This window comes from Diadema antillarum, unplaced genomic scaffold (genome assembly GCF_040938485.1).
Source record: "Diadema antillarum isolate AM-2024a unplaced genomic scaffold, OU_Dant_1.0 scf00000024, whole genome shotgun sequence".
In the NCBI taxonomy this organism is placed as follows: Eukaryota; Metazoa; Echinodermata; class Echinoidea; order Diadematoida; family Diadematidae; genus Diadema; species Diadema antillarum.
In genome coordinates, this window is record NW_027270913.1 from 2,956,776 (window position 1) to 2,982,432 (window position 25,657).

At 37.7% G+C, this 25,657-nt stretch overlaps 1 protein-coding gene across 1 annotated transcript in view; it reads right to left on the reverse strand.

Moving 5' to 3' along the window:
- LOC139732650 (scavenger receptor cysteine-rich domain-containing protein DMBT1-like) overlaps nt 1–24,182 on the reverse strand; it is a 56,281-nt gene extending 32,099 nt beyond the window's left edge. The window contains exons 1-10 of the mRNA XM_071643506.1: nt 24,121–24,182; nt 22,820–23,143; nt 22,036–22,227; nt 20,421–20,750; nt 19,578–19,859; nt 18,357–18,656; nt 11,334–11,516; nt 7,432–7,764; nt 5,766–5,957; nt 4,431–4,757 (exon numbers count right to left, since the gene is read on the reverse strand). Coding sequence (XP_071499607.1) covers nt 4,431–4,757; nt 5,766–5,957; nt 7,432–7,764; nt 11,334–11,516; nt 18,357–18,656; nt 19,578–19,859; nt 20,421–20,750; nt 22,036–22,227; nt 22,820–23,143; nt 24,121–24,154 — 2,497 coding nt within the window. The 5' untranslated portion in view covers nt 24,155–24,182. The remainder of the gene's footprint in view (nt 1–4,430; nt 4,758–5,765; nt 5,958–7,431; nt 7,765–11,333; nt 11,517–18,356; nt 18,657–19,577; nt 19,860–20,420; nt 20,751–22,035; nt 22,228–22,819; nt 23,144–24,120) is intronic.
- Between the last annotated feature and the right edge of the window lie 1,475 nt (nt 24,183–25,657).

Here is a 25,657-nt window from a genome sequence, read left to right on the forward strand (position 1 = left end):
TAAGAAACTGTAGATGAGATACTAGTTTGATAACATTAATAATTTTGCAATGAGTTAAGATACAAAGTGTACAAAATTAATTATGATTCCTCATTCAAAAGAAATCTTGTTGCCAAGCATCCACAGCTTTCCATTACGATGACCCCGGCAGAGTAGTGTACCTGCAGAAAATAGATGTCATAGAGGGATTTTAATTTGATAGGGTGCCAATAGTATAATATATATACAAAGTATATATATATATATATATATATATATATACACGACGCTCTCAATAAAAGCAAGTTTGTCTGTTGAAAGGCAGGTGGCATGCTGATGCATGGTTTTAAAAAGTGCACAACGAATACCAGCAAATTATCTGAGGTATTCCTGCCATTTGAAAGTAAAACACTAGGAAGGCAGTGAGTATACGTTGCGAAAGAATCACAAATAAAATAAAAGTGTAGGGCATTGTGCATCCAGAAGCATCTAATAAGACGAAAGTGGATGATGAACGGTATCGGCCGCAACATTTAAAGTTTGGAGTGTTTATATTATTGTTTAAAGACATTTACCAACATGACCAAGCCTACGAAAAACGTAGCATGTATTGTCAGTCAAGCCAAGAAGTGTGATTTTTTTCGAAGAAAGTTTGTTTTTTCATAAACGATTCCATCTCGTTTGCAATTCTCGTAATTCTAGTTACGTGGTGACCTCCTTTAAAGGTACTAGCCCACATTTGCAAACCCACGAAAATCAAAACTGCATAAAACAGGTCCAATATGACTTCAAGTACAAGTTATAACAGTAACATACCTCACCTGTTGCTCTTTGTCTATACCATTCGATAAAAGCGAGAAAATCATCGTTATAAAATCAATTTTCAAACCGGGTCAACCCGACCCAAAATCGAATTACGAGCGCGGGCTAGCTACGTACATTAACTTACACATGTATCGCCTGCATGTAGTACGTGCGTGGACCGGAGCTAGCGAGCGTTTTTATACGCATGCATACGGTGCATTTTCATTTATTTTTATAAAAGTAATGGACTAATTGGAACGAAATTTTGCAAAGGTATTACTGCAATCATACCCAAACTCCATGCTAACTATGAGACCAATTGCTGCAGGTTTACAAATGTGGGCTAATACCTTTAAGTCAGGTTTACACCAAAGCCGAATTCTCCCGAATAAACTTTGACCGATTCTGCGCGAATATGGTCTGAATCAGATGGATTCGGTGGATCCGGAACATATTCGTCTCTGATTTGGGGAGCTCCCCGAATCAGGGACGAGTAGGTTCCGAATCAGTCCCGAATCAGAGCAGAATTGCCAATCTGGCTATATTCACGATGTGTATTTTAGGCCATTCTGGCCACTCAATTCGGCTGCTTTTCGGCCGTATTCTGGCCTATTCGGCTCACTCGCCTGTATTCTGCTCTGTATTCGGGTAATGATTGAATTGATTCGGGGAGGTATTCGGGGCATTCTGGGCAGATTCGGTTCTATTCGTGATATTTGGCTATAGTTGTTTCGGGCCGTTACTCCCCTAATGATACGAATAGGCCCGAATCTGCCAAGAATGCCCCGAATGCCTCTCCGATTCCAACCGAATTCCATCCGAATACATCCCAAATGTGGCCCGAATGAAATTTGTCGGGGCCACATTCGGGAGTAGTTTTGAGGGCATTCGGCTGGTTTTGAACATTTCACAACGAGCTGCGGAATCCCTCCACGAATGTTCCACAATCCCTCCCGAATATTCGCCCATTTAGGTATGGAGAACAGAATGCTTCCGAATCCATCCGAATACGTGTATTCGGGTCGATTAGCAGCTGATTCGGCTCCGGTGTAGCCGAGGCTTTAAGGCGAGTATGAGGGCTTTTTACTAAGTACCAACACACTTATACGGTAAACATAATATAGCAATAATCGAAAATGTTTTAATATCCTATTTGATCATTCTGTGAAAAGTACATAATATACTGAAATAATCCTAGTGAATATACTCACCTCGATCAGTAGACACCTTTTCTCTTCATGAGGACAGTGAGACAGGTGATGACGGAGAGGATGAAAATGACGACGAGAAGAGCGTACGTGGTCGACGATTGTTAAAGGACCCCTCGATGAGGGCAAGCTATTGGACCTCCTATAGATAGAGCACCAATGGACAATGGAAGCTTTTGTTTATTCCTGGTTTCTTTTCCATACATTTTCTCAGGACCCTTTAACTGTTTTTATTTTTTGCTTTTTTTATATTACAGAAGGAGATGCCACCAGAGTCCACGATGTCTAGTCATGATCCTATATGGAGACACTTTCTTTGCTGACTCTACCTGTTCAATTCGTCGACTTAAGTGTTGTTGTTTTTTTCTTATATTTCAATGAAAGCAAATTATATTTGGCAAAACGCTGCAGAACATCTGTCTAAAGTAAGGAGAAATAAAAACATACGCCGTAATTGTTCATACTAACTATATGTTCCTATTCGACCTGGAACACTATTGAACCTAAATGGCTAACACCATCAAAGGGTGATTCTTAATGACCATGAAGGAAGAGTCTGTTTTAAAGGTATCTTTTCATACTCAAAACAGTGACCTAATACCAACATGAAATATGATCAGATCTGCAGCTAGATTTTGATTGCTGGAAACTTGAATTCAAACAGAATGTATTTAGTCCTTGTGGTCTCAGCACTTTTCTGGACAACGGTGTCACAATGCTATGAAATTGTGAACGGTTCAACTTCATTGTAAGCTAACGAGTACTATTTAGATTGTGTAACGGTTGTTGATGAAACGTATTGAACACCGTAAAACCTCTTCAGAATCACATGGACAAAACTTTGTCATATTTTTTTTTTCATTTTGGGGAAGAAATGAAAACAGAAGAATGGAAACAATGCATAACTTTTGAATGAGAATCTTACTGTAGATCAGGGGAAAAAAGTGATTTTTATTCACCTGGCTGAGAGGGACAATAGGTCTCTGTCATTTCGGTCTCTCCATATTCATTTACTCCAGTACACACAACATTAATACATTCGTTGGGTCGAGGGTCTATCGTCACCGTAGGAGAAGCTGAATCGGAAATGACGTTATCGTCGACTGCAATGAGGAACTTGTTGATTGGTGGAAAGGGTTGTTCTTCTGGATCCACGTGGCAAGTAATGATGAGGTTTGGTTCATCATCATCATTCCGTCGAATCTCAAACTCTACGCTGATGATATCTTCTGCTGGCCTGTCTGTTTGATAACTATGATTATTGTTATGAATTGATCTGCATCTAAACCGGAAATGAAAATGGAGGTTCCTCAACATTGCTCAAGTTGAATATGTGATTCCTTATAGATGGACGTTAGATATGGTAAAAACAAACAAACTAACAATTTGTAGGAAGTTGACCTTGACTCCCAGGCGTCCAGTTAGAATGTATTATATGAAACCAAGATTATATACAATACTGTGATTGCTAACGCAATGACATTTCAGGTGGCAATCCTGGCTTCGATAAAGAAACGCCGAGTTAGCCCGACATGGCAGAATGAATTAAAGTGGTGTCACCAAGGATGCTTAAACGAGCATGATAAATTTGAGATGTGCTATCAGACTGCTGAAAACAAGCAGTGTTCCGAGGGCTTGTTAATCCGAAAATGAAATCAAGGTCGTTATTCTGAAGGTTCGTTCATCCGAAAACGTGATGATTAAAGGTTCGTTTATCCGAAAACGAAATGTCACTCGTTATTCCGCAAATTGAATAATTAATGGCAAAGAAGTGCTCATCCTGATGATGATGTAGAAGAGGGGGATTGTGGCATACCAATACGGAGGAGGAGAATATACTTCTTTTTCATCAATTACATAATTACAATTTATTCCATCAGTTCGTCAATAAGTACGTATTATATACCGTGTTTGCTTGTATGTGTTACACGTCTGTGTGTGTTTGTGTGTGTGTGTGTGTGTGTGCGTGTGTGTGTGGGATTTTTTTATTCAGTTTTCATTGTTTAATTGATACCCTAAAAAAAGAATTTAAGTAGATCATCGTATTACGTAGCTAAATTATTTTTTTTTTCTTTTTCGGCCGGAATTCCCAACCATATTTCATTTTTGGATTTACAACTAGCTTATAACGAACCCTATTCTCTTTTGGAATTAATGGACCGTATTTAATTTTCGGATAAACCCACCTTGGGAATAACGAACCTTATTCCATTTTAGGAGTCACGAAACCTTGGAGTATCGAACATTGGAAATAACGACCTTTTTTTTCATTTTCGGATTAACGAACCTTCGGAATTATGAACCTTCGGAATAACGTACTGTAACCTCTTGAAAACACATAACATGTACTAAAATCTCCTCAAGGTATGCTGCATTGTAGGAATAGCACAACTCACTACTTAGTCCGTACAATTATGAGTTAGTTGTAATGATAAATACCGTTAGGACAGTGTGTTAGCGTGGCTGAGGTCGTTCCAATCCCGTTCGTCGCGGAGCACGTGAGTTCGATGCAGGCGTTGGGGCGTGGTGAGAGGATGGCTGAGGCGCAGCTTGATGACGATAGAGTTGTATTCTCAGTCCCGATGCTGTAGGTGTGGAGGTACGGGGATGGCTGATCAGTGAAGTTCACGTGACAGGAGATGACCAGATTAACCAGGTTATCCTCGCCTTTAATCTCCACAGCATCGATGGATAAGATGTTCTCTCCTGGAGGGGTACCGGGACTTGGCGTGATACATGGAGCGATAGATTGGGGTACACCACCTCCTGTTAGTCAATTTTAGGATTATTTTATTTTTGAAATCGCATGTTAAGAGTAGACATCTTAAAGTAATGAACTGTTTCAAGTGTAATCGTAGGTCATATCGAAGCGCATGTAGAACTTTAAAATGGAAAATACTAAATTGATATGGGAGTCTCTGATTACACAGGGAAACAAAATTGTGGCACAATACAAGTGTAATACAAAGTATCGCCAAAACAGAAGTTGTATAAAGAGGATATAGAGCATCGCGTAGATTATTATGCGCTATAAGTAAAATACTACAATTACTATCATCATTCATCGGTGTTCAATGATACTTTTGAACCATGTGGCCTTCTGTATCTTAATTTTGTGCTTGTTTTGTAGATCTACACGATCAACGCAATATGGGTAGGATAGAAGAAGCATTTTCTTCCGCTTGCTACATTACCACAATCTTCATGTGCTCGATGAAACATGTATAGCTTTCTTACTTGCGGCGCAAATAAAGTGAACCAAGGGAAATTCATCAAGCACATTCATAAACAAACATGCTGGCCCTTATGCAAACACAGAGAAACATTGACATGCATATATTGAGATATATTATGGTGACTTTATCTAGAATGGTTAACCCTATGGCTAAACGAATTAGTGGAAAGCAATAAAAGAAATCAGCAGACATGGAAATGATTCTTCATACCCAATAGTTTTTATACATAATGATACATGATAATATTCCTAAGTTAAATTTGTACCGTGATTATTTTACCGTTAGCATTACAAAAACATCTTAGAGTTTCATAACCACCATAATTATGATTTGACAATTTCGGATACGTTAAAATGTTTTAATGGCTTTGTATTTGGGAAATGCACTTTTATTTGGTATAAAAATTCCATAAGGCTTCGACTTTGTCCAATGTCCAAAGAGAGAGGAAATTTCCACCAACATCAAAATAAGAGGCGTAATATTTGTGACGAATTAAAACTGGCAGTGCGTGTGAAATAGTAAAATTTATTGGATTTACCTGTAACCTTAAGAGTGACAGAACGCACGACACCGTACACTTGACACTGAAGTATATCGCCGTTGTTTGTTATCGTTGGAGTGAATGTCAACTCGCTGCTTATGTCGTAGTAAGTAAAGCGATCAACCCCGGCGCTCAAGCCTTTGTTCAAGTCCGCGTTAGTAAATATTGCGGCTGCAGCACCCTCATCTCCTGTTTACACACACATCAGAATGAATGGATAAAAGAATAAGGTATTAAATAAATGACGTATTTTGTACATCAGTACATCTGTACAATTTCTACATCCAACAGGATGACAGGACATTGATCATTAACACATGATGGAATTAGAGACATATAGTGAAGTACTACTAAAATGGGGTGGCATATGGTTATGTGACGCTTACGTCATGTAGCTCATTAATTCTCCTGATTTTGATTTGCATTTGGAACCACTATTGCAATAATATCATTTTTGACAGCAATATTGTTAACATTTCGATCAAAAAGTTTGTATTTGATTATTGGAGAAATAAATAAACATCTTTACATGTTAAATCTTGAAGAGAAACATAAGGGAAGAAAAGAAGAGAAACACTATAGCGTATAGGGGTGGTCATATCAAAATCAGTGAATAGGATATTAATGATCTTGTATGGTGATAGAGATACCATTTCTGTTCATGCTGATATGTGGGATGTTCCAGTCATGATTAAATGTCATACTTCAAGTGAATTCTCTCCGAAACAACAACAGCGAATATAATATGATTAGATTTGAATATTGATATTGACAAGTAATAATGATAATAATGATAATACAATAATAATGATAATAATAGTAATGATAGTAATAATAATAACAATGATAACAATTCTTTATCCAGGGTAGTCTCTACAGTGTTGTCACTGCTCTACCAGAGAGCCTTGTCATTATCATTTCCCTAGCTTGGCCAGATACCCATTTATACACCTGGGTCGAGAGGGACACGGTGGATAAAAACATCAAGGACGTAAGCACTGGGCTAGAACCGAACTGGGCCCTCCGATGTGGAGTCGGGAGTCTTATCCACTGAGAAGGCCACAGCGCCCCCACTCTATGCCAAAACTGTAATGATTATTCACAAATACCGTGAAAAAGGAGAAAGAATATGACAAAATTGAAACTAGAGAAGCACACTGAGAGCGCAGACCTCCGCCAAACAGTCATTTTCACCGTTGATCTTGTTCTCCCACAGAGATCAGTGATTTCCATCCATACGTATGCATACTGAAAATAGCCCGATTTCCCAATATAAAAGCTTTTTGTTACATCTTCAATTCCCAGCTGCGCGGTGCCACGCCCGCGCAGAGCCGCAGAACCCCCCCCCCCTCAAAAAATAAAAAATAAAATAAAACAAAACAAAACAAAATGCGCGGCTTGAACTCCTGAATGACGCAACCTGCCAAAATATCCACACACAAAAAACTTCATAAAATCAATGAAAAAATTCCCTGATCACTACCAAAATTTAATCATCTATTTCTTGTGTCATTGTCAAACCTTTTCTATGAGTTTTAAACAAATTCGTTCCAAATTTTTCGAGTTATTTTGCACACAGACAAACGAACAAACAAACAAACAAACACCAGCAAAAGACATAACCTCCTTAGCGGAGGATATAAAGAATAAGAATTATACTCACGTTCTCCAGCACATCGTACGCCAACGTCATCGCCGTGCCCACAGCTTTCGTCCCAGTCAGCAGGGTGGCATCCCCACGGGTAGTGATAGCACTCTAAAAGGGAATTTTTATCCAGTGTGGGACACTTAATTCCATGGTCTAACCAAATGGGACCCGATCCTTCTCCGAAATGGGCGTCGTGATAGACCGAGGCAGCCGATGAGTACCCAAGCTGTCGGCACACCGCATTCCCCTCCTCAGTATCCCAACCCCAATCACACGCCGTGCCCCAGACCCCGTCACACAGTATCTCCACTCGGCCTTCATGCTCGTCAGACCCTCCCACAAGTCTCACTGAAAAAACAAAAACAAAAACAATTAACAAAGCAAAAATATTAAAAGGAAAAAAAATGGTTAGGAGGAGGGAATTTCAAATGAGACATTGAGTCATATTTTCTGAATCATACACTAGAGCGCTAAGGGAGCGGCACAGTAAATATTCAACAATGTTCAAGTAGCAATCAATGCTGTTGGGACCTTTCTGATAGCAACGTTGATTTACCTTCGCTGTTCTACAATATGGTACGGAATGTAGACAAGAAATTGGAGAGTAATGTGTTAGCTCACATTAACTTCAACACAACTAGATGAATATTGTAAGTGACATTAATGATAAGCACTAAGATATTTCATATGTTCGAACTGATATCAGTAAAAGTGCCCCAAGAGCCTCATTTTTTTTTTTTTTACTGAGAGATAATGGCAAGGTAAACACGTTTCCAGTGTGGCCGGGTTGAATAGATTTAGACATTTTTACACGGACAACGTTTGCAGTTGGGAAAGAATCGGCTATATAATGTAATAAAGGTGTGATCCAAACTTGCTGTTAAATGTGGCCCGCCACGCCTGAAGAATCAGGGAGCTTTTAGATTTTCGCGACGCAGACATTTAGGGAGAAAAACCTGTCAAGCGCATGCGCAAAGTTGCTTGTGACAATCGATCTCCCGTCGTCTAAATCTTTACGTCCGTTCCGGGTCATGTTTGCGTCGGCCAAATTCACGACGCAGAAAACTACGTCCTACTTGATGCAATGATCATAATATGGGGGTGCCACTTTACTTTGTATAGGCTGTGTCTTCGCTAAATCAAAAGCTACTGTGCAACAGGACGCAGGGAGAGAGAGGAGAAGGGCCAACGCCATATTGTCATCTTCACGTCCGCGTCTCAAATCTAAAGCTTCTTGTTATGAGAGTAGGCCTACATCAACGAGAAGCTTCACCTGCCATAGGACGAGGATTAGCCATGAAGCCGGCTTGGTGTGTTCTAACAGTAACATAACTAACAAAACAATAAGTCATTTTGCAAATAACGCATGTTCAAATAATCATTTTTACAACAATGAATAACACCTCCTGTGTGCAATGATTCAACCACAAACAGTCATGTAGTTGAAAGGGTGAAAAAGATGAATCAATTGACACATTATAAAGGATCAGAACTTCCATGGGCTGAGAAACACGATAAGTTTAATGAGCTACCCATCCTCTCTTGTGTTAGTCTGTTAGGTTTGATTTTTTGGAATGAATCCATATTTTCGCTGTACTCACCAGTTCTACCATCGCACGGCCTTGAGCAGTGACTTCCTCGGAAACCGTAGTAAAAAGTCTAACATTGCCCCTGAGCGACTGTGGCCATCTGCAAAGTTATGGTTTCTCATTCGTTTTCTCCTTCATTCCCTTTTGCTTCAAGATTGTGGCAATGCAATCGACAAATATCCATAAAGCTTCGATCTTATCTTGCATGCAATAACATTTCATATCATAACTTCGTTTTCGTTTTGCACCTTATCTCCACATCACATGGGAGTCAATTGTACATGGAAACACACTGAAGATATTTTTTCCATTTCCGTCGTTCGTACAGAAAATAACACGAGCTACCAAATGTGACGAGCAAGAAACTCACAGGTAAACAATGCATCAATGCGAGAGATTCCAGAGATTAACGTCGTCAAGAAATATGTCTGATAACTTAGTGATATATGTCATTATTGAACTTATGACCATTAAGATTGATAAAAAGATGACAATTTTTACATAAACGGTTTTACATGTCTGCCAAATTCACTTAACAAGATCACATCGATACCATCGAAATTCGTCGGCAATATTACCTTTATTAGAAATATGGTTAATAATATCCGCCCATGTTTGTCAGTGAAACATAATGAGCGGGGATCGGACTTTGAATTAAGACATGACTTATACGTGAGCCAATGGACACAAAAGGGCAGAAAAAATCTCCTTATTTTGAATGAATTTATTTTTCTACCATAGTTTACATCATTCATTCCGACTAGAAAAATGAAAATTACAAACTATGTGTTATTACCTTTATGCCACACCTTTTCAAAACCTTAAAGTCATTAGATGAACAGATTTACCGGCGTCCCTAAGTTTATCCCAGGTATAACGGAATATCCTCAGAGAGTCCGATGAGGGAGTGGAAAATTTCTGCCTTCGGAGCCTTACATCAGATCGAGGGAACGTGCTTGGTATTTTCGTATTTTCTGGTCAAACGACGTAAACCACTGTTTCAATATTCAGACATTATCTTCTTAGGGATATCCCAGAAAAATCTTATTTCTTTATCTCACGACATTGCTCTATCGCGGTACCGTAAATTCGATTTGAAAGAGTGTGGTGATGTATCTGTGTGAAAGTTCACTTCCGTCACACAAAATTGTGTATGAATGACTCGGTGTTTGGATTCGGATGAGGAGAGGATATTCCTTAAAGGGATAGTATAGTTTTGGTTGAGGTGAGGATTCAATTTTTACGTTTTTGAATGATACTTAGGAACCACTTTATACAATGTTAAAGAGAATACGATTCTAAGAGGACTTCAAAGTTTATGTGATGAAAATTCGTTTTGAAATGGCTGAGATATCCAAAAATAAAGTAAAACAAAGCGATCCTAATATAAAGGTGCATGGGTCCCACCTTTGATGAGGATTGCTTAGTTTTGGATATCTCAGCCCTTCCAAGACCAATTTTCATCATATAAATTCTTGTTACAATTTATGCTCTTTTATATTTCACAAGAGGTTTCTCATTATCTAAAAAAAAAAAAAAAAAAAATCATTTTATATATATGTATATACAAAACACGTTGGAAACATGTAGCCCCTTCTCAACCGAAACAGTGTGACTCACACACTGTTTTTATGAATAAACATGTCAAACTTTGATTCTTATTTTTGTCTTTTATAGGCAGATTAAGAAAGCCTTAATCTTGCATTGAATATTCATGGATTATAATGGTGTTTGTGTCTGTGTGAGTGTATATGGTTGCTATATAGACCTAATATCTAAGGAGTAGGGTATCTTTTTTATTTTTCATCGAAAGTCGTTGACAAAATGAGGAGACAAAAATGCACATATAAGGACAATCCCAAAGTTATTGAGGCTAGATGACAGAGAAAATGTTTTTAAAAAAATGTATTGGCAGGGAAACAAAAAAAAAAGAACGATTGTCCATTTCCACTTGCATTTAATCATTAAAAAAAAAACAGTAAAATTTGTTCGTGCTATAAAAAGAAAGAAAGAATTAAGTTTGACGAAATTAATAACTTCTTCAAAGATCTCAAGGTTCAATCTTATAATTCGCGTAATTGATTTGTCAATGGCAGCATTCAATCTGACGTCACGTGTCTGAGGGACGATGTGTCATTTTGGGCAACTTTCCAAGATAGAGGTAGGGTGGCAGAAAATGATACCAAAATCCAAGCAGTTTTTAAAAAATATCACGAAAATGCCCAAAACTATGGCAAAAGAGCTTACGAATTTAAGATATGCATCCAAAAACAATGTCATCTTAAACTTTTAGACATTAAGAGTCTATGTCCAAATTTTCTTTCAGACCCTCTAAACAGTGGATCAGACTATCCACTGTGCTAGTTGTTTGTACGCCATCGGTAATCTGTACGCCATTTAAGTACCAGATCACGTGTTCTGAGCCAAACACTGCATCAGCTGTACAGTTAGCTGTTACTTCCAGGTTTGGTGTCAGAGGGCTTGGTCCTTCAAGAGTCACGCTGGTTCCACCTAAATGAAATACAAATGTAAAAACAAAAGAAAATAAGAGATAAAGTTAATCACCTCACTTGAAATTGATTCTACAAGTTCTTTCAATGGAAACGTCCATGGGTATGTCGTAATCGCTTATGAGATAAAAGAACAGTCAACCATTTTCAAGACATTGCGCGACACGATCATTGTGAATGACAATTTGGTGCTTTCTTGTTTAATATACATTACATCCCATCCTTATTTTCGTTGATCCGAAGTTTTCTGGAGCGATATGCATTTCCCTACAGAAGACAGATATTTACAAATAAAAGTAAGGTAAATAAACAGAGGTGAGGAGGAAATCTAAGCAATAAAGTCACAGATAATTTTGCTGTGAAAGTATGCGTATGTATTTTTGTGTATTGAATAAAAAAATAAACCTGTTCTGATGTTTACATCTTACCTATATTCCGAATGGCGATGGAAAATACCCCAAAGAGGATCAATACTCGTTTATCAGTCATCATTCTCGACATCGGTCAATCCTGCAGGTGAAACGTCGAAGAAGGAATATTCAACATTGTTTAAAAGTTCTATAGACGTTCTTAATGTGCAAATTTTTGCTTTCGCTTTTTTAACTTATTGTAGATAAAATGTTACAATGCTTAACGACCTCAATGATCTGACGAACCTGACCGCCTGATGTCTCCCCCGATCTTTATTCGAGTAGGTATGGAGACCATTCGACCATTTCACGCTATATCTGCATATTGCTCCGCGTTTGCCGTTCTTGCTATGATTATTTGATAGTTCCAAATATTTTCCAAACCCACATTATACGCATGAATTATATTACAAGTGTGTCTGTATAAACTATTGCATCATTTTTTTTTCACTATAAAAGCTTTCTAAGTGAATTTGAGTGGAACTATTTCATCTATGTGCGGCATGATACAATAATAACCATGTACGATAGTTTACGATAGTGTTGTAAAGACTCAGATAGATACATGAACTTCATATGCGAACTTCCAGTATGGATTTGGAACTTATAGTCTTGCAGATATTACAAAACACATACAGCCAAGATTTCCGTATAATCATCGCATTATGCAGTGGATTGTTGTTCTTTCCTTTGCTTAACAAAACACAGGAAAGGGTTCGTATTAACTTCGTCACCAGACACGTTGTAGGAGACCCAAAGAACCATAATTTGACACCACGTAAATGACTCCCCTTCCTCTCCCAAAGTTTCGAAATATGTTTCACTAATCCTGCACAAAACCAGCCATGGCTTACTTCCGCATGTGCGAATAAGCATACTCTTTTTCCTCTTTTCCTGAAGTGTTTCAAGGATAGAAATTGCATTTCCTCGAGACATTCATTTCCCTCACAGATGGATAATGACGCCAAAGATACGTTTAACTTTCTGCCAGTATAGGATTTCTCTCAGTATAGGATTATGCAGGTCTGTGGGTTTGTTTGTTTGTTTGTTTGTTTGTTTGTTTGTTTGTTTGTTTGTTTGTTTGTTTACCCTTGTGAGGGAGAGATGCGAGAGAGGAGGAGGAGAGAAAGGGAAAGAGGTCAGTCCTTAGAGACAGTATTTCGTTCAGTTGAAAATCATGTCTTTTGTGACTAAAAGTTATCATTATCGCATTGATATCAATAAGATGTCTTGTCTGAGCATACATATTATCAATCACGAGCACACACACACACACACACACACACACACCACCACCACCACCACCACCACCACCACCACACACATCATACATTCAATATTTCATTTCGTGCATGCTACCTTGAGCTCATTATTACGTCTCTATCTCAGACATATGCTCGCGTTACTTGTAGTAATCGCAGGGTGTTTTTTTTTTTGTTATTCTTTTTTTATTTAAGATGAGTGAATGCGTAAAAAATAACAGTAGGGCCTACAAATATATCAGCTTGGCAAGAAGTAGGCCTTCAGTCATTGTCAGTAGCTGTGGTTGATGAAGGTGAATGTCTCTACAAATTGTACCTCATTTAGAGGCTGAATACTCTTTACTTGAATTCAGAAGTATATACATAATATATTTCGGCGAAGATATGCAAAAAAAAAAAAATGTAATTTTTGTAACAGTCAAAACCAAATCTTTATCAAGGACGTTTAGGCGGGCTTTGAGCAGAACACAAAATCTTGGCACTACGAAGAATTAAAGTAAAACAAATCAATAACCACATTATAGAAAGTGTCTTGTAATCCTTTCATTCTAACGTATATTATACATCTATGGAGAATTGCAATCTTTAATTTTGTCGGGAATGCGTATTTGAAAGTATAATCAACAGCGCAGTTATTGTAATTTACTCTTTTTGTTTGTTTGTTTCCTTGCTTTTCTTTTCTACCTTTTTTTTTATATTTACCTCAAAGCTAGACTCACGTGTAGTATCTGTGTTCGCATCTTAAGAGTGCAATTCACTGATGCATGTTTTCCATTCCAAGTCCCAGAACTGGATGCAGCTTTATTGAATCTCAACTATTATCATCGACATAATGTTCAAACGCATTGCCTATGGTGATGACAGAGTCAAGTATAAACATGTAGTCATCTCATTAAGGCATTATTTACCATTTGCAGATGAAGCAATAACCCAGCTTTAGTGTTTCAAAATACTTTTAAAATATGATTTTGGGATAGAAATGACCAATGTAAAAATGTTCATCAGTATAGTTAATCGATGTTAAATATTGTTAGATATACAAAATGTGAACAATACTTATTGTTTCGAGAATAAACCTTCTACATACTGACAAAATAGTGATATATCCTTGAATCTTGGGTTTTATTGCGTCATTTGTATATCTGTGTATGGTAGGATGTTTTGTGATAACACAGACGTACACATACATGTATTATACATAAAAATGTGATAACTCAAACACTTTTAAATCACTGCGCCCAATGTAAACAATAGCTTTACTGAAAAAAAAACCAACTTCTTAGCAATGCTTATAGCGCACTCTTGCCACCGCTATGAGAAGAGGACAAATTCATCAGTTGCTAATGAAAAGCTTATCAACAATTAAATTAAGCATAATTATGATAGTATCAAATTCGTTACCTGACTATTCATTTCAAAGCATGCTCTTCGTTAACTCGTTTTACGTCACTTCCACCAGCAAAGACGAAACAATCATTAAAATCATGTGCAATAATTCTATTCCGGAAACTACAGATGAGACATAAAGATTTGCTTGCTTGTTTGTTTGTATTAATTTTTTTCTTTTTCAACATAATTTCATACAAAATCAAATTTCTTTTCAGTAATTTCACAGAAAACGTCACTATACGGATTACAATGTACATAATTCGGAAGAAATTGTGTTCATTGTGAAATTTTAGACATTACTGCCATTGAAATAACTACATTGTACATATTACAAAATTTGAATATTAACGACAAGAAATGAAATTGTGCAGAAGGATCCGACTGCCACTGAGAGCGGTTGCTTAAACACATGGCAGTCCAGAAAACCTATGGGGGGGGGGGGAGTAAGGAGGGCGGGTAGGAGCATACATACAGTTCGTTTAGCAGAACGGGGAAAAAGACCTAAACATGTAGACAGCAATAGGTTTTGAATTCTAGTTCATTACTAGTAACGAAGGTATGGTAAACTAATGATTATGATGACAGACTGATGAAAAAAAAAATGATGATAGTGAAGATGATAGTGATGGTGGTAATGATGAAGGGGATGGTGATGAAATGGTAGACACATGAATATTAATTTTGTATATTTTCAGCAGTTTTAAATGTAATTTAGAGAAATTTAAAAAAAACCTGACCAATCATCGTCAATAGGGGAGCCTACTAAAGCCGTGTTCACAAATTGTCGTCTAACAGTAACATACAAACATACATGCAGTCTTCACTCTATAGCCTTAAAAGAATACATCATTTACATGATTTAACATAATTCAAATGTGCGTGACAATTGTCTGGCCCATTATGTCTCACGGATTTTTTTGCAATTAATTATTTGGGATTTATTCGATGAAAGTTTTGCCGTTAATAATAATAATAAGAAGACTAATAATAATACACGTGTAATGATAACTTATGGTCTTATTTATCCAGGGTAGCCTCTTCAGTGTTGCCACTGCTCTACCAGAGGGCCCTGTCCTTATTATTGCCCTAGCGTTGCCAGGTACCCAGTTATACACCTGGGTCGAGAGGGACATTGTGGGTAAAAGATCTTGTCCAAGGACGTAAGCGCTGAGCGGGACTCGAACTCGGGTCCTCCGATCGGGAGTCGGGAGTCTTATCCACTATGCCACAGCGCCCGAACGGAATTAAGAATAGAATAAAAGAATGAACAGTATTGTTCAATTCAGTATCATAACAGTATTATTCAATTCGAAAAAAAAAAAATCCTGAAAAGAAACCAGGAATAGATTGTTCAAATGTATAAATATAAAAAGTAAACACTGAAATTCATCAATGCTAGATATGTTTACTGTTATCAACTGATTAAAAAAAGAGATAGCATAAATGATTTTAAAGTTGGTTAGGATACAAAGTGTACAAAATTATGATTCTTCGATCGGAAGAAAACGTGTTGTCAATAATCCAAGGCTCTCCCTCATTTTGACCCTCGCTGCGTTCCATACCTGCAAGAAAATATCATGAAGGAGATCGTGAATCTTTGCCAGAGAAATGGTGAAACAAGCATTAAAGTCTTGGTGACAATTGAGAGAACTAAAGGAGCATGTAAGAGATTCTGAGAGTACGTTCTTCACAAAAAAAAAAAACAAGTTTGTCTATAGAAAGACTGGTACTACACTATTATTATGAAGCACTCCTGAAAGTGAAGCACAAAGAAGCACATGGAAGGCAAGGAATATATGCCAATGAGGAATACAATTGTATATAATATGATGGATACGAAAAATCGACGGTATAGTGTATCGAACAGCTTCTAAAGCTCTGAGACAAAAGTGAGTGATGAAAATAAGATACAGTCGTAACAATATAAGCTTGCAGTGTTCTCAGTGATCATTGTCTCAATACATTTGCAAAGTATACACTAAGAAGAACCAAGCATGTCAATCCAATAAGTGTAAGTTTTCCGATGAAAGTTAATATTCTATTTTTTCTTTTCTTTTCAATGAAAGCTTTCGTCTCGTCGCCTGGGTGTCTCATAACTTTGTCTAGGTGTAGACTCCAAGTACGGTTTCCCAGGAGTACAACAGTTTCTTAGCAAATTCCAACACACCAATTATGTCAATAATGTAGCAAATAGTAATTGAAAATGTGTCAACATTCCTCTGTCAGAGCAAGAATACCGAAAATCATGCACACTGTGAATTAACTCACCTCAATCAGTAGACATTTTTTCTCTTCATGAGGACAGTGAGGCAGGTGATGACGGAGAGGATGAAAATGACGACGAGAAGAGCGTACGTGGTCGACGATTTCTGGAGGGCCCCTTGACGAGGGCTCGCTATGGGACCCCCTATAATAATATAATATAATAATAAAATCACCAATTCACAACGGTTTTTCTATATGTTTATTGTTTTTGTTTTTAGCAGGCAGAGATATCACCAACCTGAAGGCTGTCGAAGTATAATCCGTTACGAAGACGCATTCATTGCTGAATCACTTTGAATGTTTTTCATTGATTTATTTTTTCTCCCTACCTCAATATTTGTCAGAGTGTTGCAGCTTACCAGCTTACCGAAAGAAGAAGAAAAAAGTTACTGTCTTATTGTTCACATTAAGTATACGTTAATCAAATTTAAAGGACAAGTTCACCTTCATAAACATAAGGATTGAGAGAATGCAGCAATATTAGTAGAACACATCAGTGAAAGTTTGAGGAAAATTGGACAATCGATGCAAAAGTTATGAATTTTTAAAATTTTTGTGTTGGAACCGCTGGATGAGGAGACTACTACAGCTTGTGAGTCATATGCGTACAACAGTATAAAGAAAATGTAAAGAAAATTCAACATATTTTCACTTTTTTCGCATAATAATAGAGCACTTGACTTGCCTCTTTCTAAAGGCAGGGGGAATAATATTACCCCTAACATATGTCGGTAACGAGTCAAGGGAATATGTACTTTTTTCAAAAGATGGTATTTTGTGAAATTCTCTTTATATTTTCCTTATATTGTTGTACGCATGTGACATCTAAGTTATTCATACACTGCAGTAGTCTTCTCATCCAGCGGTTACTGCACAAAAACTTCAAAAATTGATAACTTTTGAACGGATTGTCCGATTTTCCTCAAACTTTCAATGACGTGTTCTACTAATATTGCTACATTCTCTTCATCCTTATGTTTATGAGGGTGAACTTGTCCTTTAAACACTAACACGTGCAGGACTTAAATAACATTAGCTATGGTTAATATCAGAAGACAGTGACATCGCTCGTTTGTAGCTTTTCACTGAAAGCCCTCTGGCGCCCTCTTGTGTCTCTGTGATGTCGGATTATCATCTCCTTTACATTATGTGGATATATTACCCCGTGAAGTGACTACGACATTTCTGATCCTCATCATGTACTTTCGTAATCAAATCTAACTTTCATTTCATTTCATTTCATTTCATTTATTTCATTTCCAACAACATTTTCATACACAAAATAACACAACATCAATGCAATGTAGTAACAAAGAAAAATACGTGAAGTTGACAATACTACGCATCACAAAAGCAACTTGGAAGTGAGATGCAGCTAGTGATGATTGAGACGGTTAAACAGTGGTACTTTCCGTCCCTAATATTGAAAAGGGATCCCATTTTAGTCTATATGCATACTTCAGTACACACTGTGTGCTTTGTTTTGAGAAGGAAAGCTCTTGTTATTTAACATACCACTCGGAGATTCTGTCCGGCAATGCTCCATCCATGACAACGTGTCTCCGATTCCGTTGGTCGCAGAACACGTGACATTGATGCAGGCATTCGGGAGTGGAGACAGGATCGCTGAGGCACAGCTGGAGGAGGACAACGTGTCGTTATCAGCTGTAATGGTGTATGTGTGAAGATGTGGGTAAGGCTGGTCAGAGAGGTCAACATGACAGGTGATGATTAGAGTTACCAGGTTTCCTTCACCTCTGATTTCCGTCGTCTGGATCCTAAGGATGTTGCTACCAGGTTGTTCGGGACCCGGTTCTAGATCAGGATAGAAAAGCCAAAAAGGAAAGGGGGAAATACAAGATTTGCCAGAGAAGAGCCTGGATAGAAGGTTCCTTTTCCTACTCTCAATGGTAATCGAATAGCATCACGAAACGTGATTGTATCTGCAATTTAGATGTTGACTGTTTGGAACTTCAAAGGGCTGGTGTAGTTTTGGTTGACATCAGGGCTACAGTTTCAAACTTTTTTTTCTTAGATAATTAGCACGATTAGAAACCACTTATGAGAATTATGAAAGAGGATACAATTCAAAGAGGAATTCAAAATTTATTTAATGAAAATTGGTTTTGAAATGGCTGAGATATTAATGAAAAAAAATAAAGAGGTCCTAATGATAGATGGGACCCATTTTTTATTAGGACCACTTTGTTTTACTTTGTTGTTGTTGTTTTTTATTTAATTATGTCAGCCAATTCACAACCGATTTTCATCAAATTAATTTTGAATTCCTGTTAGAATTGTATGCTCTTTATCATCTTATAAGTTATTTCTAATATCATCTCACAAAAAGTTGAAATCTGAATTCCCTCATCTGAACCAAAACTATACCACCTCTTTAAGTTCACACAGTAGGCTCTATGTAGTCGTTCTGGTCTCAGTATTTTATAGTCACACATGTCCCAATGTTGTAAGGCCTATATTGTCACAAGTTTGACTTCATTGCAAACTCACGAGTACCATATAAATTCTGAAGTATGTAGAACGACTGTTGATCAATCGTATTTAGCAATGTGAAACCTCTTTAGAATCACACCTCACAACAAAAGTTACTGAAAGCTGTAATTTATTTCATTTTGGGGAGATACTAAAAACCAAGAACGAAAAAACTGTAAACCCTACAAATTAGAATTGTTCTCATTTTATTGTTTGACAAATTAAAAGGTGTTTTGTATTTACCTGACTGTGTGGGACAGTAGGTCTTGGTCGCTTCAGTCTCTCCATATTCATTCATACCAGTACACACAACATTAATGCATTCGTTGGGTCGAGGGTCAATCGTCACCATAGGAGAAGCTGAATCGGAAATGATGCTATCGTCAACTGCAACGAGGAACGTGTTGATTGGTGGAAAGGGTTGGTTTTCTTGATCCACGTGGCAAGTAATGTTGAGGCTTGGTTCGTCATCATCATCCTCTTGGGTCTCAAACTCCACACTGATGATATCTTCTGCTGGCCTATCTGTTAGATATAATTATCATTATGCATTGATCAGTCGGTAACCGGCCGCAAGCGTAAACAAATAAAAAAAAGGAAAGAAAATGGAGTAACTACGTAACCTGAAATATAATTCCTTAGATGGACGTCGGATATTTAAAAAAAAAAAGTTCAATATTTGTGGGAGGTTAACCTTCACTTCTAGACGTTCAGTAAGCATAATTGTGATAAACTGAATCAAAGAGCTACCTTTTACCAAGATTATCACTATACCTGACAGCAAGGTAGGGCCTGTACAGTATCAGTGACATTGCAAGTGGCTCTGCTGGCTTCGTTTTTAGACCATGGTGGAAAGAATGGTGTCAACAAGAATGCTTTTACGAGAATGATCATAATGTGATATGCTCTTAGTTTGGTTTCATATACTGAGTAACATCGACGACAGCCTGAGTATATAAGAGCTCGTTTGACTACGACGGATTGCTGAAAACATGAAACATTATGTAATAAAATACCCCCTCCCCTCGACATATCGCATCGTTGGCATGGCTCACTACTTAGTGCATGCTGTGTAATGATAAATACCTTGAGGACAGTGTGTGAGCGTGGCTGAGGTGGTCCCAATCCCGTTCGTTGCGGAGCACGTGAGTTCGATGCAGGCGTTGGGGCGTGGTGAGAGGATGGCTGAGGCGCAGCTTGATGACGATAGAGTTGTAGTCTCAGTACCAATGGTGTAGGTGTGGAGGTACGGGGACGGCTGATCAGTGAAGTTCACGTGACAGGAGATGACCAGATTAACCAGATTGTCCTCACCTTTGATCTCTACAGCATTGACGAATAAGATGTTCTCCCTTGGAGGGGTACTGGGACTTGGAGTGTTGCATGGAGTGATGGACCGGGGTACATCGACACCACCTGTTGAATCATTTGAAGTGTAATCCGCACTATTCGTTTAAGTGTCTTTGTAGTTATAGGCCTACGTTACGGGACAGGGAACATTACTGAAAAGAAAAATGTATGTTCATATGGTCAGATGGGAGTCTATGATGAAAAGGGGCCCATGAAAAGTAGGCCTATAACAGTAGAAAAGACAGCAAGTCATAAAGACAATGCGTCACCCAAGGTTTGTAAAGATAGTTCTTGGGACCTCCACCCGGTGCAATGGTGAACTCCACATGTTATTCAGTAGTAACATGAAAGACATGTATAGTAGTTCGATCAGCCCTAGTCGAGAAACTCGTTATGAACGAAGCTTTTGAACTGATTTGTGGTTTTACAGTCCCTTTTGAGAGGAAACGAAGATCGCATAGTAAAGTGTCGAGACAGTTCTCGTGATAGCACTTTTGACCCATGTGGCCTTCCATAGGGTTTATTTAGTTTTATGTGTGCTTTCGAGATCATCACATTTAAATGGGTACTATCAACAAGCAGACAAAGCAGAGAGTTCCCTTACAAGTATACGCGTGCACTTGCCATATTTGCGGTAGCCTCAAAGTTTACGGGGTTTCAAATACGCACATTATACACTTAGTTGTATTACTTATTGCTCGCCCTTAGCAAAGACAGAGTAGTATTGACGAAGATGTAATTTTACATGCAAATTTAACATGATAGGGACTTTCTCGAGCATGTTAGAGCGTCTGATTTAGTGATTAGTGGAGCTCAACCAGAGCTCCACGGAACGACTTGTTAATGCTCTTGTAACATCGCATCTGGATTATTGCAACAGTTTGCTCATCAACTTACCTGCCTGTCATCTCGCTCCACTTCAGCATATACAGAACACTGCTTAATGATTATGTAGGCCCTGTATGCATTTGTATATTTGTTATTCTAAGCTGATTTGTATGTTTGTTTGTTTGGTTGTTTGTTTGTTTGGTTGTTTAGCATTGTAAAGCGTTTCGAAACGTATTGTACTAAGCGCTAAATAAATAAATAAATAAATTCTAAGTTCACTATAGCTACCACCAGAACTTAGAATGATATATTCGATTACACTGATACGATGATGCCTTTGTGCATCCGTTGTGAAAATGCATAAAAATATTCATTTTGCATACAAAGCTTTCGATAAGTCCTGATATGGGGGCAGATGAATGTATGCTTGCATTTATCCCTCATTCCACCAACATACCTGAAGAGATGTAATGATCATTACATACTGATACTGAAATTACAATGTAAATCGTGATGAATTCACCTGTAACCTCCAGAGAAGCAGAGCGCACAACTCCGTACACATGACACTGAAGTGTATCACCGTTGTTTGCTGTCGTTGGGGTGAATGTCAACCTACTCGTCATGTCGTAATAAGTATATCTATCGACGCCGTAACTCAGGCCTTCGTTCAAATCTGCGTTAGCAAATATTGCATCCGCAGCACTCTCATCTCCTACATAATAAAAACAAACGTATTCAATACGTGGGTACATTAATACCGCTTCTATATCCAACATCACGTGACGCTGCTACAGTAATACAGTAAGTTTAATCAGAATGGGGGAAGATGATACTAACTTTTCACATTGCTGTAAGTCCCATATGAAAAGCTCAAACCCAAACCCAAAGAGCAATGTGGACTGAGTGACAGCAGCAACATTAGTAGAACACATCAGTGAAAGTTTGAGGAAAATCGGACAATCATTGCAAAAATTACGTATTTTTAAGATTTTGGATTTGGAACCCCTGGATGAGGAGACTACAAGAGGTTATGACGTATGCGTGGACAACAATATAAAGAAAATATTTAAAAAAATCCACACACACACAAAAAAAAAACTTTTCTAGCATAATGATAGAGCACTTGAGTAACTGAGTTCAGAAAGCAGGGGGAATAATTGCTACCCTCAACATATGTCAGTATCAAGTTGATGGAATGTGTAATTTTCATGAAAAATTATTATTTTTTTGTTGAATGCCCTTTATATTTTCTTTATATCTATATACAGCAAAGACTGTAATGGATAACAGTATTGTAAACTCACGTTCTCCAGCACATCGTACGCCAACATCGTCGTCGTGCCCACAACTGGCGCCATCGGAGCATCCCCATGGCCCTCGGAAGCACTCAAGAAGGGATTTTTTGTCTGACGTGGGACAGTAAACTCCCTCGTCTAACCAAATAGGGCCTGATCCTTGTCCGAAGTGAGCATTTGGATGGACTGAGGCGGCCGATGAGTACCCAAGCTGTCTACACACAGCGTTCGCCTCTTCTGTACCCCAACCGTAGTCACACGCCGTGCCCCAGACCCCGTCACACAGTATCTCCACTCGGCCTTCATGTTCCCCAGACCCTCCGACAAGCCTCACTGAACAAAAACCCAAAACATCAGAAATGAAAAAAAAAATGAGTGATGTTAGTATTTTTAGATCAGGGAACATTCTGAATCAACTACAACTGAAAATGAGCTAGCTGAGCAATAAGTAATCTAGAAGGAATTAATCAATACTGATCAATTTCTGAAAACTAAAGTTGATTTGCATTCCTTTCTCACTAAATTCATACATGACGTTGACAAGACACATCATTTTGAGAGACTTTTGCTTCACATTCATTTTGACGGACTGTAAAGAGGCATAGTATGTAATCAACGATAAACACGAAAACCCATTTGAAAGAATATAAGACATATAAACAAGGGCACCTTAATAGCGTCGTGCTTATACCTGAAGAGAATGCCAGTATGGCTGATATTTTCAAAGTAAACACATTGGCTTCGACTGTAAATTGGTTCACTGTTTGAAAAGAATCGGCGGTAATGTAATGAGGTGTTGCCATGGAAACCTGTCAAAATACCTCAGCATGATATTTAGAAGACGAATTACCAACATCAATGAATTCAAAATGCCCATAGAGAACGCATTTCTTTACATAAGCAAAATGAAAATCGGCGCTGAGCAAGATTGATGTACATTCTATTTAAGTCTTTGCTTTTTATAAGCGCACATGAACATAATTATTATACACTTTGTTATGCGCTAATATTGTTAACTGTCATAACTAAACTAAACATACTGAACTCATTAAATAGTTTTAGGTGAACCTGCTTGTATTTGCAAAAGTGCACACACGCATACGAAAATACGCATGATACGTGTAAAAATAGTGAACAACACTTCCGGTGAGCAATGATTGCTTTGCACTGAGTGGTGCTTCGGGTTGGAAGAAATCTGATGTCTAAATCTTTTACATGTAACTTGAAAACAAAAGAAAGTGACTAAGTTTGCCTTTTTTAAGTTACATTTATTGAAATGCGATCATGCTTTGTAAACCTTTGTTACTTACCTAATGCTTTGAAGCATGAATTGGTGGAATACATGTATCAATATCCAAATACACGATCAGAGCTTCCATGGACGAGGAAACACGTAATATTAACGATCTATTCGCTCGTGTGTTAGTCTGGTTCTTTGGAATGAATCCATATTTTCGCTGATACTCACCAGTTCTACCATCGCACGGCCGCGAGCAGTGACTTCCTCGGAAAGAGTAATACTAGCATTGTCGCTGAGTGACTTTGGTAATCTGCAAAGTCAGTGTTTCTCGTTCATTGGTCCTTTCTTTCCTTTTTAGTCAAAATATCATGACAATATATAAAGAAAATTCATCCATAAACCTTCGAACATTTTCTCTAAAGTATAATGTATCATATGACGACCTCGCTTTCGTTTTGCACCTTATCTCTGCATCATTATGAAGGACAATTGTACATAGAAACATATTAAGGGAATATTTTCATTTCCGTCGTTCATGCTGAAAAAAAAAGAAATTATCAAATTTGATGAACAGAAAACTCACAGGGGAACAATTTTACAGTTCATTAGACTTTACAGGTTAATGCCGTCGATAAAATATGTCTGAAACGTAGATATATATACAAGTTTTTAAGTTATTGCCACTTCGATTGATAAAAAAATCATCACTTTCACTGAAATGATTCTGTGGTGTCTGTCAATTAGTCTTAAAAAATCGCTTCAATATAATTAAAACTCAAAGGGAATATTGCTTTTATCAGAAAAATGGCCCATACTGCTCAGATATAGCTGTTAATACCACGTATGGAGCAGGGATGAGATTTTGAATTGAGACATGACTTACACGTGAATCATTGAGATAAAAGAGCAGGGAAAGCCGCCTTAATTTGAATAGATTTATTCTCTTACATAATTTACATCAATCTCTATCCAACCAGAGAGATGATGATTACAAAATAGATGTTATCATCTTTTTTGTCTCACCTTTTCAAAGCTTATAAGCCTAAAATAAAAAGATTTACCGGCGTTGCTAGGTATACCATTAGAAAGTACGCTGATGAAACAGCATTATCTTCTTTTGTCTGTGTGTAGGATGTGTGGCGATATTTGTCATGATTTGACATGACTTTTATGACAGAGTGACGCCTCTTATTATTAGCTCAAACGCGTCAGTATTTCAGCCTATACTGCTATATATGATTAAAAAATAGTCTTTATTTTTTGTTTTATAAACTGAACTATGTATCATAGCGGATGGTTTAAGAGCCTACTTTATATTCGTGAAAAATTAACGCTGATGTATTGCATCAGACTTTAGCCGAGTAAGAAACAAATTTAAGACATATTTCATCGTTTTTAGCTTCGCACATATAGTTTTCATATTAGAAACTCTTGATTGGGGAACTTTCACTTATGCTCCTCAAGTTGCTGTATTTCTTGAGCAGCTGGTGTCCACTTTACTTAACCAGACTAACACAAACACATCCGATATTCTCATGTAACTTACGGACAGCATCAGGTAACGTTAGAGCATGACGAAAAACTTTTAGCTCTAAACGGTCATCAAG